The 13,906-nt window shown below is 39.8% G+C and overlaps 1 protein-coding gene across 5 annotated transcripts in view; it reads left to right on the plus strand.

Moving 5' to 3' along the window:
• asic2 (acid-sensing (proton-gated) ion channel 2) overlaps positions 1 to 13,906 on the plus strand; it is a 391,397-nt gene that overhangs the window by 348,747 nt on the left and 28,744 nt on the right. For all 5 annotated transcript variants that reach the window (XM_059557921.1, XM_059557944.1, XM_059557928.1 and 2 more), the window contains one exon: positions 1,486 to 1,613. In XM_059557921.1, coding sequence (XP_059413904.1) covers positions 1,486 to 1,613 — 128 coding nt within the window. The remainder of the gene's footprint in view (positions 1 to 1,485; positions 1,614 to 13,906) is intronic.

Here is a 13,906-nt window from a genome sequence, read left to right on the forward strand (position 1 = left end):
AGATGCAGCACATCCTGAGTCTCCATCCTAGGGAGACAAAGCAGATTTACCAAATTCTGAGTCTCTAGCCCAGAGAGGCAGAAGACACACATACATCTGCATCAAGGTTAAGAACCTCGGCATTGTTGTTTTATCAGTAAATGATTCTTCCTAATTTACATTACATGTTATGTAGCTTATTGCAGTTGATAACAAATAACCTTTCACATCTTTGTTTGATGCATAATAAGGTTCTTCACCTTATTTGTTTCAGAGTAGCAACAGTTTAGCTTTCCAGATAACTTAGCTCTGACATAGCAACATCCAACTCACCTTTTTCATTCATGGTATTCATTTAGTAGTTGAGATGAGATTACACTTGTCTATCTTTTGTTAATAAAATCTTTTTTATATACTTGTGTCTTCCTTGTCTTGATAATACAGAAAGAGGTTCTACAAGGTTCCACCAATATTTTTTATGTGATGTTTTTATAACCACACCTTAAGTGACACGTGAGCCAAAAATCATAGCGTCAGTGGTGACATGGGTACCCATCACTACACTATTTTGCTTCCATAGGTTGGTGAAAGCTCCGTAAATCTAGAATCAAATTTAGAACCCACTCAAACCATACACACACACACACAAATGAGAGACTCCAAATTATCTTAACAACAATACAGTTTAAACGTTTGGGATTACAATTATATATATATATATATATATATATATATATATATATATATATATTTTTTTTTTTTTTTTTGTCTGAAAGAAATTAACACTTTTTATTCAGCAAGAACAAAAATTGAATCAAAATTGAAAGAAAACAGTAATAATGTTAAAAAAGATTTCTGAATAAATGCTGTTCTTTTGGTCTTTCTATTAAACAGAGAATGCTGAAAAAACAGTTTCCACAAAAATATTAAGCAGCACAACTTTTTCATCATTAATGATAACAAGAAATGGTTTTTAAGCAGCTACTGTAATTGGCATATTAGAATGATTTCTGGAGGATCGTGTGACACTGAAGATTAGAGTATGACTTTTCTGAAAATTCAGCTTTGCATCACAGTAGGAAATTACATTATATCTTAAAATTATGGTTTATTATTTTTTGTCACATTGTTAAAATAATTAAATATAATTGAGCAATTTAGTGATCTTAAAATTATACTGTATTCCATCAAATTAAGAAAGTTTTTGGAAAAAGTTTTTGGAAAAAAGTGCAAAAAAGATTCTTGAAGTTCTTGAACTTGGTAACTCAATTTTTTTGTGTTCATCAGCATTACAACAAGGTCAAAAACAAATGTGTGTTGTTGTGAATCTGTTGGAAAAAAAAGCTGGTCAACAGCTGAATCAGCTTCTTTTTTTCAAGAATTAAAGCATTAAAGATGCAAATGTCTTCATTTAAGACTACTTCCGCTTAACTCCTCAGTTGTACTCTGTTGAAGCAAAACTAATCTTTTTATTTCTTTTTTCCTCTCTCTCGTTCTCTCCTTTAGAAGAAACAGCATTTGAGGCAGGAGTAAGGGTGCAGATCCACAGTCAGGCGGAGCCTCCCTTTGTACATGAGCTGGGCTTTGGAGTCGCCCCAGGCTTTCAAACCTTCGTGGCTACCCAGGAGCAAAGAGTGAGTGAGCTTTGACTTAAAATGTTTGTCCTCAGCCTGAATATTTTGGTCTCTCAAGCCCTATTAAAATCTTGTATTAACATACATCTAAGGTGATCCTACCACGATAGTGGTGCTTAAATCACAGGAGTTTAGTAATAGAAGTGCTCAAATCACATTCAATAGTCAGAAATGGATGCAACAACATCTCATTGGTAATGTAAACATTAAGTCATTCTGACTCATCCCACACATCAGCTCCGAACATCTCGCCAAAACCAGATCACCAGGGTTAATAAATGGGGCCTTTTAAATCCATACCCATGTGATCATGCTCTTCATTGCTCCACATTTCTATTCTGTTTCATGTGTAATGTTTACATTTCGTCAACCTCCTCATGGGTGTTCGATCTTAAAAGACCATCGCATGGTTTGTTTGTCCTTGTGTGTGAGACGGGTGAGAGTGTGAGCATACTTTTTTTTTCACTTGTTTTTTCATTCACTTAAATATTGCCTGCTCTTTATGATACCTACTCAACGAATGTTTCGTTTTTCTATTGGTATTTCGTTTTCCACTTTGTTATACTTTGTCTTTGTTGTCCTGATGCTGCGAGGCTTTAATATCTCCAGCTGTGACCTTGCTGGCAATCTGACTGCCATTTGTTTGCAATCAGTCTCACTGAGTCAGAGTCTCGCCAAAGTGAGCAGAAAACAAGCGTAGCAGTGTGTTTTTCTGAGAAAAGAGTGATTTCCATGTTAAATAATTCATTTGGTGCTAATTCAAACAGTTTCACACATGGCATTATGTGTTTTTGTGAAGAGTCATCTGAATGGCATACACTTATTTGAGACTGTAGACTGTCCCCCATAATAGTTTTCTATAAGCAGTTATTTAATTACAGTATGTAAGATGTAGGTCCTTAAATCACAGGAGTTTAGTAATAGAAGTGCTCAAATCACATTCAATAGTCAGAAATGGATACACTGTACTTTATTTTGCCATGTATCATGTAGTTTGGTGATTCAAACCTAGACAATGAACTATATAGACTAGCCGAGACAACAGAATAAACAGTCCTTATGCAGCTGAAGAAGCAGAAAAGGTCTGAAGTCAGAAGACGGAAATACTGACAAAGACAAAACATGAGCTTAACATTGGTATACCTCACACATTTGATGAAGGAGAAAATCCTGAGTCATGAGTTGTTGTTTTTTTTGTTAGACAGGTAAGGGACTACAAGTTTATTTGCTGTTTCCTTGTTAATTGCGCTCACGGATGATTACAGGTTTTGTTTGATTATGCTAATTATCATGTTTAGGTGGCTGTTAAACTGAAATACAAGCTAATGACAGTGTGCTAGTAACCTCAGCCCTCTATAGTTGTGCTGTGTTATTATGATTATGAGCATTAGGACTGTTTGGCAAGCATTTAGTGGTATGCATTTTATTCCTTGTCATACCGGCCCAATAATATACTAAAATCACTGGCAAGAATCAGCATTAATAATGGTAATAAAAGTTGTTTTTTTTTTTTTTTTTGTCCAAGGCATCTGTCTGGTCACAGCAACCTTTATAAACTCTTATGGATGATACATATGCAGCGTTGGTGTTTCTGTCAGAGTGTCTGCAGCCTTCGCCCTCCCTGCTGTTATCTGAGAATGTAAGGCTGGTGTTCACTTATCTGCTGTAGTGTCCAGGTTAGGGAGGGTATCAACATCTCTCCCTGGGCTACTTTTATCTGTCAGGGTCTCCTGCTCTCTTACCTTGTGTTATCTGCTCTTTCTCTCTCTCTCTCTCTCTCTCTCTCTCTCTCTCTCTCTTCTCGCTCTCATTTTTTAACAATTTCTTTCTACAGTATGTTTTAGATCGCTTTTAATTTAGTAAAATAATTTAATTGTGCAATACATTTTGTAATAATAGTTTTATATTTCTTTAAGGCACACTTTATGGAAAACTCTGGGTCTGCAATGGTAGAAAAATTCTGCACAAACCTCCCGTAATACGTGGCTAACCCTAAATAATTTTCAAACTGATGTGAAGTTGTAGGAGTGGGCCACTCACTCACCTGCCTGCACCTTCTCTTTCTTTGTGCCTATCCCCTGCCTCCTAAGCTTGTGCCCCAAGAATGTCACCTCCCTCCTAAAAAAATGAAATTTCTTTGGGTGCAGCTTCAAGCCAGACTCGCTCACATGACCAAGGACATGCCTGAGAGCCTCTAAAAAGGCCTGAAAAGATCTACCATGGACCAGGATGTCATCCAGGTACACCGGACACTCTGACAGTGGAATACCTGATAACACCATCCATTAACCTAGCCAAGGTAGTCTGCACATTGCAGAGGACGAAGCAGAGCACTCTGAACTTCCATAACCCCCTACTTGAACAAAAAGCCGTTTTTGGTCTGGCATTGGGAACAAGTGGCACCTGCTAATAGCCAGTGCACAGGTCCAGGGAAGTGATCCATGATGACCCAGCTACGAGGTCCAGTGACACATCCACCCGAGGGATGGGATGTGAGTCCATCCTGGTGACCTCATTAAGGTGCCTATAGTCAACACAAAATCTCCACTGACCCCCCTTTTTAGGTACCATGACCACCAGTGCGGCCCACACACTCTCAGAAGGCTCAGTAATAAATGTCCAGCAAGACCTTATCATCAGCATCATTGCGGGCAAAAGGGAGCCTACGAGGCTGCAACCTAATAGGCATGCCATCTCCTATCTCAGTTTTGTGCAGCACCAGATGTGGTGCTCAAAATGCGCATCCTCAAATGCGAAACAATGTTGGAAATCAACCAACAAATCCCAAAACTCCTCTTGCTGACTCTCATCAAAACCCTTAATTCTTCAGACACATCTTCCTCAAAGCAACCAACCCTTCCAAATCTCCAAAAGGTGGAAACAAAGCACCATTCTCCTGTCCATAGTTGAAAATCCATAGTTGGATTTTCCTTAGTTGTCAGTTATAAACATCAAAATTAAAAGAAATAAAAATTTGAAATATATCAGTCTGTGTGTAATGAATAAATATAATATACAAGTTTCACTTTTTGAATGGAATTAGTGTAAATCAACTTTTTGATGATATTCTAATTATATGACCAGCACCTGTATATTAGACCTGTGTTTTTGATCACTCTCTGCTCCTCATGGTCATTTGCCATTAATCAAAATGGAAATAATGTGCAAAGACCAGAAATAGGATGATCTCATCACCAGCAACTCGCTGTAATATCACTGACTCTGAACACTGATTAAGTTTTTCAAACATTACATTGATTACCTTTTTTTTTTTTTGGACAGGAGATTATGATTTTGATCGTTTTATTGATTATCTAAACAGCCTTATTCCAATGATCAAATTTAATATAGAAGCAATTTTCAAAAATATAATTTTTTTCCCCATGCAAAAAGCTTACATTCCTCTGAAGAAAGTTGTCCCTAACAGTTAATTTCTCAGAATCAAGAGGTTTCTTTTTAGAGGATATCCTGATAAATTGCTTAAGCAAGCAATTGAAATGGTAAATTCTACACCAGTTAATTTACAGTCCAAGACATCTCAAAGACCTCCTTATACTGTATGTGTTGTACCACCTTAACTGTTCATAGTCAGGCAATCAAGTCTATCATCAATAAACATTGGCATGTTCTGAGAGCCGATGACAAGGAGCCTTCCCTTTTCTCATATTATAGAGGATGTAACATAAGGGATCATTTGGTCAGTTCTGATACCTTCATTAAGGAGAACAAATATGTGACTTTGGATCATTCCACTGGCTTCTTTCCATGTAAGATTGGTTCAGCTTGTGAAAATGCAATTAAAACGGACTCTCTCACTAGCACCAACACTCAGAAAACATTCAAAATCAGAGAAACCATCACTTGTCTATCATCTTTTGTCTTTTATCTTTTTTCATGCCCACGTGATCTACAATATATTGCCAAGACTAATTGACAATTAAAGACCCACATTAATGGGCACAGAAGCTCTATCAGATGGCTGGATTTGCAGTGTCAAATTTTAGCCCCAGTCCAGATCTGCATTTAAAGGCACAAATTTGTAATTTTTGGCGCTGGAGGGCACATATTCAAAATGGGAGTTGTCGTCTTCATCCAAATAGCCAATATAATCCGATGGGACTTGGGCAGAAATCATGTTCATAGATGAGCAAATGATTTATTAACGTAGTAGAATGAAGCAGGGTGAGGCTGAAAGCCATCGAAGCGAAACTAGAGCGCTGAACGAGTGTGACAAGCAGCTCAAAAGCTCGACCACTTCCACTCCTTCCAGTCATGCATATATGGGAGGCAGTGCCATTTTCTCATACTAGATACATTTGAAAGTTCTGTTATTATGCTTCTCTGTGTGGTCATCACCAGTCTATTAAAACACACAACATATTAAAGTGTCTTTGGTGTTTCCACGTTTTCTACAAAACAAAACTATAAATCGAGAGATTGTTGTAACGACTGTGTGAAGGAGTGGCAGGAAGCAAGTGCGAGATTAATGATATTTAATGAAGACAATGATACAGACAGTACTTGAGACACAAACAACGCTGGGAGGAATGCACAGTCCAAGATGGTGATGATGAGTGAAGTATCCGGAAGGCGGAGGTGAGTAGGCAGCAGGAGAGGGTAACACAGGAACTGCGGGGAAGCGAGCCGAAGGTAAGTGGTGTTGCTTGGTGGTGGGTTGCGTGGAGTGGACGGGGTTCCGGGGAGACACGGACATCCAACGCAGAAACACACAAGAAAGCAAAGCATAGGTCATAAACATGAAACAACGCTCTCACGAACACAAGACGCTAGACAAGCCAATATATAGGGATGAGTAATAAGTGACAGCTGTTGCTGATGACAATTAACGGAGATGCCCACAAACTAATCAGTGCTGACGCGTAACACACCGACTTCACCCACAAAGTGCAAAACCCAGAGATCACGGTTTACCAAATGTGACAGTTATAATGTCATTGGCAGGTGACACAATGACACTATGGAGACAGTCCATGTCACTAGTTAAAACTGCTTATTTCTCTTGCTTTAAACATTCTTCGAAACATTTGGGATAATGTAGGTACACAATTCAGCAAAATATATGACACTGTTCTAATGGTTTTGGGATATTTTAACAAAAAAAATTTGCATATTGTGCCTTTAAGTGTTTAATTAAATGCCTCTTATCTATTTGCAATAGATTATCTATCTATCTATCTATCTATCTATCTATCTATCTATCTATCTATCTATCTATCTATCTATCTACAATAGATATCTATAGAAATCTCAAAATGATTTTTTTTTTCTTCATGCAGAGATCACCTCTTCAGGAGCACTTACATATAATAAACTTTAAAGTTTTATACCTATCCTACTTTTGAGCAGTTCGTTCATATATCATTCACCTTATTTATATGACATTTTATTCTTAAAAACATGGTTTCTTATTTTCTGGCTGTTGACAGTATTTTTGATTTATGGAGTTATAAAAGAGATATACAAAGTCCCCAATGTAAACAACTTCAACTCTAATTTGTCAACAAAATGAAAGAAGAATTTTGAACCCGACTTTATCCAGTGTTCCGATTTTTCTTCTAGAAATGTAGGCAAATTAGTACATATTTAATTAGACAATGCATCATTTATACATAACATTTCATAAAACATGTAAAACAAAACAACTGTCCTACTGTATGTACTGATTAATGTATTTTTTTTTTATACAACTGTGGTGCCTTGCCTACTCTTTGCAGTTAGCAAGTCTGTCTTCTGCACATTATTATGGTTGACATCTTTGCATAGGAAAAGTATAATTGGCCCTGTCATGTGTAGAAGAGTTTTGAACAATCCAGGTGATGAATAATGGTCATATACAGTACAGTATTGGTGCTTTTCCACTGCGTGGTATGACTCGGCTCAGTACGGTACGGCACGGCTCGACTCAGCACAATTTGCATTTCCACTGCAGTTTAGTATTGCTTTAGAGTGCACAGGATTATTCATGGTTCACTTGGAACCTCAACCGTGGTGGTACAAAAAAAAAAGTACCAGGTACTGTACCCAGTTAAAAAAAAAGAAAAAGAAAAAGAAAAGTGAACTGTGCCGTGCCGTGCCGTGCCGTACCATGCAGTGGAAAAGTGGCATATGTTTGTGCAAGTGATTTTCAAAGACGGTGACATTCAAAAGTAGACATTCACTGAAAGTCTATTGTCACACACACATCCAAAACTACTACAGATGGACAGTGCTCCACATGACTCAATCAAGTTATTGGGACACAATGAATTTCAGTTATTAGGACGTGTAATTTTAGTTGAGTTCACTCAATTCTCTTTAGTTCATCCTACATTAAGGATCTGAGTGGAGATAACAGGTTGTCATGTGGAACCACTGTCCATGAGAAACTCAAGTGCATACAAAGAGTTATAATTATCAAACTAAATATAACTTGACTAAATATAACAATGTTAGATGTGCTGATTACGGTAACCCTTTAGAATAATGGTCTGTTGTTAAGTTATTATGTAGTACAAGTAATAGGTACACCAAAAAAAAAAAAAAGGTAAGTGGTTGTAATCATTTTATTTATTTTATCTACATTTAAACACATTTAGTTGACTAATATCCAACAAAATGAGTTTATTAATGAGTTAAATGTAGCTAAAATAAATTGATTGCAGCCACTTACCTTAAAAAATGTAAAAAATACTTAACTTTTAGACATGTTACTGTTTTGATTAGTAATTAATTGGTTATTTTTTATTGATTGTTCATAGTTAGCAAATAGTTCTCAATACGGATATTTTTATTTAGCATTGAATACCTAACGAGGAGCTATTTTTGTCCTAAATTTGCTATTACTTACTGCTTAGTTAATATTGCTTCCATATTAGTTAATAGTATTAAGTTCAGTGTTATAGTACTACCAGTGCTAATGTAGTACTTACTTTCTTCACAGTTACTTGTTAACTACAGACCATTATTCTCAATTGTTACCCTGATTACATCTCTAGCACACCAATTGGAGGTTATTATTATTATTATTATTATTAAAACAACTTTAATTCTTGTTCAAATGTTCAGTTGAGCCAGAGTAACCATTGCTACTAGCTTTGTGTCTCATAATTAATATTTATTAATAATCATTTAAATTCAAATACATTTTTTCGGTGATCATGTAGAACAGACATTATTACACATATATTTACTGGATTACAAACAATTCGCGCAGACATGCATTGAACCAAACATATAATCCTGTAACTGACACAATCAGCCACTTCATTAGGAAAATGCATTGGGTGTCAGTGGGCCGGCAAGGGAGGCAATGATGTGAAAGTAGGCATTGACTTATTACTGTGGAGGCGTTAGTGTGTTAATGCGTTCATCCATGTTAAGTCACAGTTCAGAACAAGTCCTTTTTGCAGCTTGGTTTCAATAATATTTTTTCCCAGCATGTTTTTAAACATTAGCCATTAAATATATCAATGTGCTATCATAATTATGTTCAATTATGAATTTATGTTCAATACCGTTTAAACATTTGGGGATGGCAAGAGGGTGTTTTTTTTTCTCTTATACTTACCATGACTAAATTTATTTGACCAAATTTACAGTAAAACGGTAATATTGTAGATGTAAAATGTATTTATATGGTATACATTTAAGTCTGTAAACTATAATTATAAAAATGAAAATGTAAAGAAAAGTTCTTTGATGGATCAATTTAATGCACCCTTGCATAATAAAACATTATTATACTATACTATATTCATTATATTGTATCATTATTATGAAAAAAAAAAGAAAGAAAAGGAAAAAGAAAGAAAACCACAGACGTTTGAACGTTATATTTACTGTGAACTTTGCTAATAGTTTGTTGGTTAGAGTGTGGTTAGTACTGTATGTGGCTCCGAGTTTTCTAGAAAGATCAGCTGAGATATTAACTACCCACCCAGTTGAACAAATGAGCTGGCCTGACAAGATCAGAACTTTTTTCCTGAAACTATTTGTTACAAACTTGGTTTTGACAACTTGGCCGACCCACTGGGAATAGTCCCAGTGCTCTTCATGGCCAGTAATGTGTGTCACAGAGACCATTTTCAACAACACATTCATTTATTGCTCTTTTCTCAGTCCTGGTTGTTCCTAAGGACATGGCAGGATGCTTTGAATCTCACTCTGCACATTCAGCGTCTTACCAACAGTAAACATGGGTTTTGAGTTGCTGAAAATTGATTGAATTCAGAAAGTATGTTCTTTTTTTGTAATAATAACAGTCTTTGATTGTGAAGTGAAAGTGACATTATACAGCCAAGTATGGTGACCCATACTCAGAATTCATGCTCTGCATTTAACCTATCCAAAGTGCACACACAATAGTGAACACACACACCATGAACACACACCCAGAGCAGTGGGCAGCCATTTATGCTGCAGTGCCCAGGGAGCAGTTGGGGGTTCAATGCCATGCTCAAGGGCACCTCAGTCGTGGTACTGAAGGTGGAGAGAGCAGTGTACATTCACTCCCACCACCTACAATTCCTGCCGGCCCGAGACTCAAACTCACAACCTTTTGAGTAACGAGTCTGACTCTCTAACCATTAGGCCACGACTTCCCCAATCTGTTGATTGATTGACTGACATTTTGGGAATTGTTTCTCAGTCACTCCCAGGATGCACTGAGAGCACAGCTTGTTCTCACATGTTAACTGATAATGTCTTGATTTCTGTCTCGCCCCTTCAGATGTGCTGTAAAAAAAATGGACCATAACATCAAATTATCCTTCAGATTCAAGCATTTTTTGTCTGAACATTACATTTCATCACTTTTTTTTTTTACCTTACCAATTGGTCATTTGGGTCTATGGTTTTAACTTAATCATTCCATTAAATTAGGAAGTTTTACATTAACAGAAAAAAAAGCTGTGAAATTAGTATAAATCTAAATAAATAGAAGAACAGAACAGTCCTTTTGAGATAATTATTTGGTTTTAAAAACCTCTGAAAAACTAATTATCATTAACCCTGATGTCCTAGCCAGGGGCTGTAATGTCTTGCTGATGTAATGTTGCAAGAAACCCATTACAAACGAGACCCAAAGAGAAGGAGAAAAGAACAAACAAGGTGAATATGGCCAATTTCTAAAGCCATGTAATATGAATGCAGCTAGTAGGGTGAGCTGCAATGGCTTTTCATTTGATTGAAGAGTCTTGAGTTCACAGATTGAGTCTGAATGACATTTTCCTCTCAGAAATGCCTTTTCATTCCTCTGTTGTGCTTTAGCTCAGCTGGGAGCTCTGTAAATTTAGCACTGGTTAATTAACTTTACTTTAGGCTTATAGGACCCGAAAAAAATAAATAAATAAATAACTCATTTAGCCTGTTGCAAAGAACTGCTACTTTTACATGGTAAATAGAATATATCACGATTTTCACTGTACATTTTTTCTGTAAATAGCATCTAGAGCTACTTGCACTTAGCCTACTGTAAATAGGATCTATTCAGAGTTTCCCATCTCAGGGTAAGTCAACTCAGAGTTCAAGTTTAAACTCAGAGTTGGTTGAACCTCCTTAGTGAAACGGGCCCCAGAACCCTGACAGGATGTGAAATGGTTTGTGTTGTATTTAACTGCACTACCATCCTTCATATTCATGTATCTTCACAAAATCAATAACTTTTTTTTTTTTTTTGTTATTAAGATAAAAACTGAGAAAGTAGAAGCTTTAGTTGCTCCTAAATATATTATGGTTGGAACGGCTGTTCTTAGAGAACAAATAAATTATTTTTTCTTCTTTTTTTTCACAGAAATAAATAAATGATAATAATAATAATAGTTAATGTAGTGAACGTACATGTAGCAGAAAGAAGTTCCTTTTCAGGAACTCGAGCTGCGTCGAAACGCTTTTGGGGAACGTCCCTGACGAGACCGACTCTGAATATCGTGTGCAATCAGTCCATCGGAAAGGCGTGACGTCACGGGCGGGGTGACGTAGCGACCAGGAAGCTATAAAAGCACGTGCCGTGCAGCTGGCTTCAGCTTCGAATCTGTCAGCAAGCGCTCTGTGTGTGCATGTGCAAAAGTCTGTCTGTTGGTCCTATTTATTGTTGTCTGTCCCTTAGCTTAAAAAGATCGCTAAAACAGCTACAATATGCCTAAACAAAAGCAAAACACCAAACATTTGAAGGGCGATTCCAAGCCGCGTTACAGACTGTGTGTTCCTCCCTGCACTCGCTACATTACGAGTGGGGATACACACATGCTGTGCGTGGCTTGCCTGGGATCGAAGCACGCTGAGTCGGCTCTCGAGGGGGCCGACTGCCCGCATTGTGAACGTTTGCCAATGCGGACGCTTCGATCCCGGAGGGCTCTCTTCGAGGAGGGAGCCTTTACCAGCGTTCCTCGCGGTGCTGGCCCCGCTTCTGCCGAGGCAGAGCGGCTGCTGCACTCGTGGGGCTCGCAGGTGGATCTGTCAGAAGGAATGGAGACGGGCCAGTCCTTATCTCCTTCCTCATCTGCCAGATCCGGCGCCCAAACCCTGGGTTCGGAAGCACGCTCGTCGGTTTCTTCCCCCCAGGGTGAGGGATCAGCTCTTCACCTCTCGTCCTCCGAGGAGGTCGATGTGGAGACTGTTGCTGGGGATTCGCCACCCCTGTCGCCCCAGTATGAGGAGCTGTTGGAGGTGGTCACGCGGGCAGTAGATAAATTAAAAATTGACTGGCCTGCTGAAAAACAGACTGAGCCGCAGAGAAGCAAATTAGATGAACGCTTTCTGCGGCCGCAGCAACCACCTCCACGTCGGAGCCTTCCATATTTTCCCGATCTCCATGACGAGTTATCGAGATCGTGGAAACACCCGTATTCGACCCGCCTCTTTGGCCCTGATTCACTATACTATGGCAACGTGATGGGGCTGGGAGAGCGTGGTTATAGAGCGATGCCACGGGCTGAACAGACGCTCGCGAGCTATCTGTCACCCGGTTCGGCCTCGTCTCTAAAGGCTCCGACATTGCCCACTAAGCCGCTTCGAGTTACATCATCGCTAGTGGGCAAAGGTTATGTGGCAGCAGGTCAGGCTGGGGCGTGCCTTCATACTATGGCAGTCCTGCAAGCTTATCAGGCTGACCTGCTGAGAGATGTCGATGAGGGGGAGGGGATTAAGTCTGAGGAGATTGAAGAACTCAGGAAGACCGCTGATCTCTCCCTCCGCGCCACTAAGGAGACCGCTCGCGCAATTGGGCGGTCTATGGCAGCTTTAGTGGCCGCGGAGAGGCATTTGTGGCTGACCCTGTCAGAAATTAAAGAACGGGACAGGGTCTGCCTCCTGGACGCCCCGCTTCAAGCCTCGGGCCTGTTCGGCGACACAGTTAATACTGTCGTCGACAGGTTCCAGGAGGCGCACAAGCAGGCGGCGGCGTTCCAGAGTTTCCTCCCTCGTCGCTCTCGTGGTACATCTGGGCGGGAGATGACCACGCCACATACCGGCTCCTCACACCGGGTAGCGCAAAAACAGAGCGTCGCCACTCGTGCTCCCCCACGTCGGGACCGAGGGCAACGACGCTCTGAGTTGGGGGCTTCTAGGGCGAAAGCCGATTTAAGATCTGTCATCGAAGCCCGGAAGTCCTCGACGAAACGATCCTGACGCCAGGATCCAGAGGGTAGCCCCTGCTGGGGTAGAGCGCGGTTCACCTCATTACACGGTGCCCGTCTCACCTCAGTACCCTCAGGAGGTCGGTCTGCCAACCCTGCCAGAGTTTCAGGGCGCAGCGGCCTCCAGCGAGCACCACTCCCAGTTACTTCCGCCCGTGACCGTAGCGGAGCTGGGATGCTCGCCGCCCCTTCGGGGGCCTCTTACACCAGAGGTCAGTCTCGAGAGACTGATTCCCTTAGTAGATTATTTAGCAGCGTGGAAGCTACTGCCAAATGTATCTCAATGGGTCCTGCGTACAATAGAAAGAGGCTATTGCATTCAGTTCGGTCATCCACCACCGAAGTTCAACGGGGTTACACCGACTGTGGTCGGCCCCCAGCAGGCTCTGGTTATGGAACAAGAAGTGAATACCCTATTAAGGAAGGAGGCCATCGAGGTGGTCCCTCCTCTAGACAGGGAATCCGGATTTTACAGCCGGTATTTCATAGTTCCAAAGAAGGATGGGGGGTTGCGTCCGATCCTGGACTTGCGTCTCCTGAACCGCTCAGTTATGTCACTGAAGTTCAAGATGCTCACTGTCAACCAGGTTGTAGCTCAAATCAGATCCGAGGACTGGTTTGTCACAATAGATCTCAAAGATGCATACTTCCACATATCCA

The sequence above is a fragment of the Carassius carassius genome, chromosome 1 (assembly GCF_963082965.1).
Source record: "Carassius carassius chromosome 1, fCarCar2.1, whole genome shotgun sequence".
NCBI lineage: Eukaryota > Metazoa > Chordata > Actinopteri > Cypriniformes > Cyprinidae > Carassius > Carassius carassius.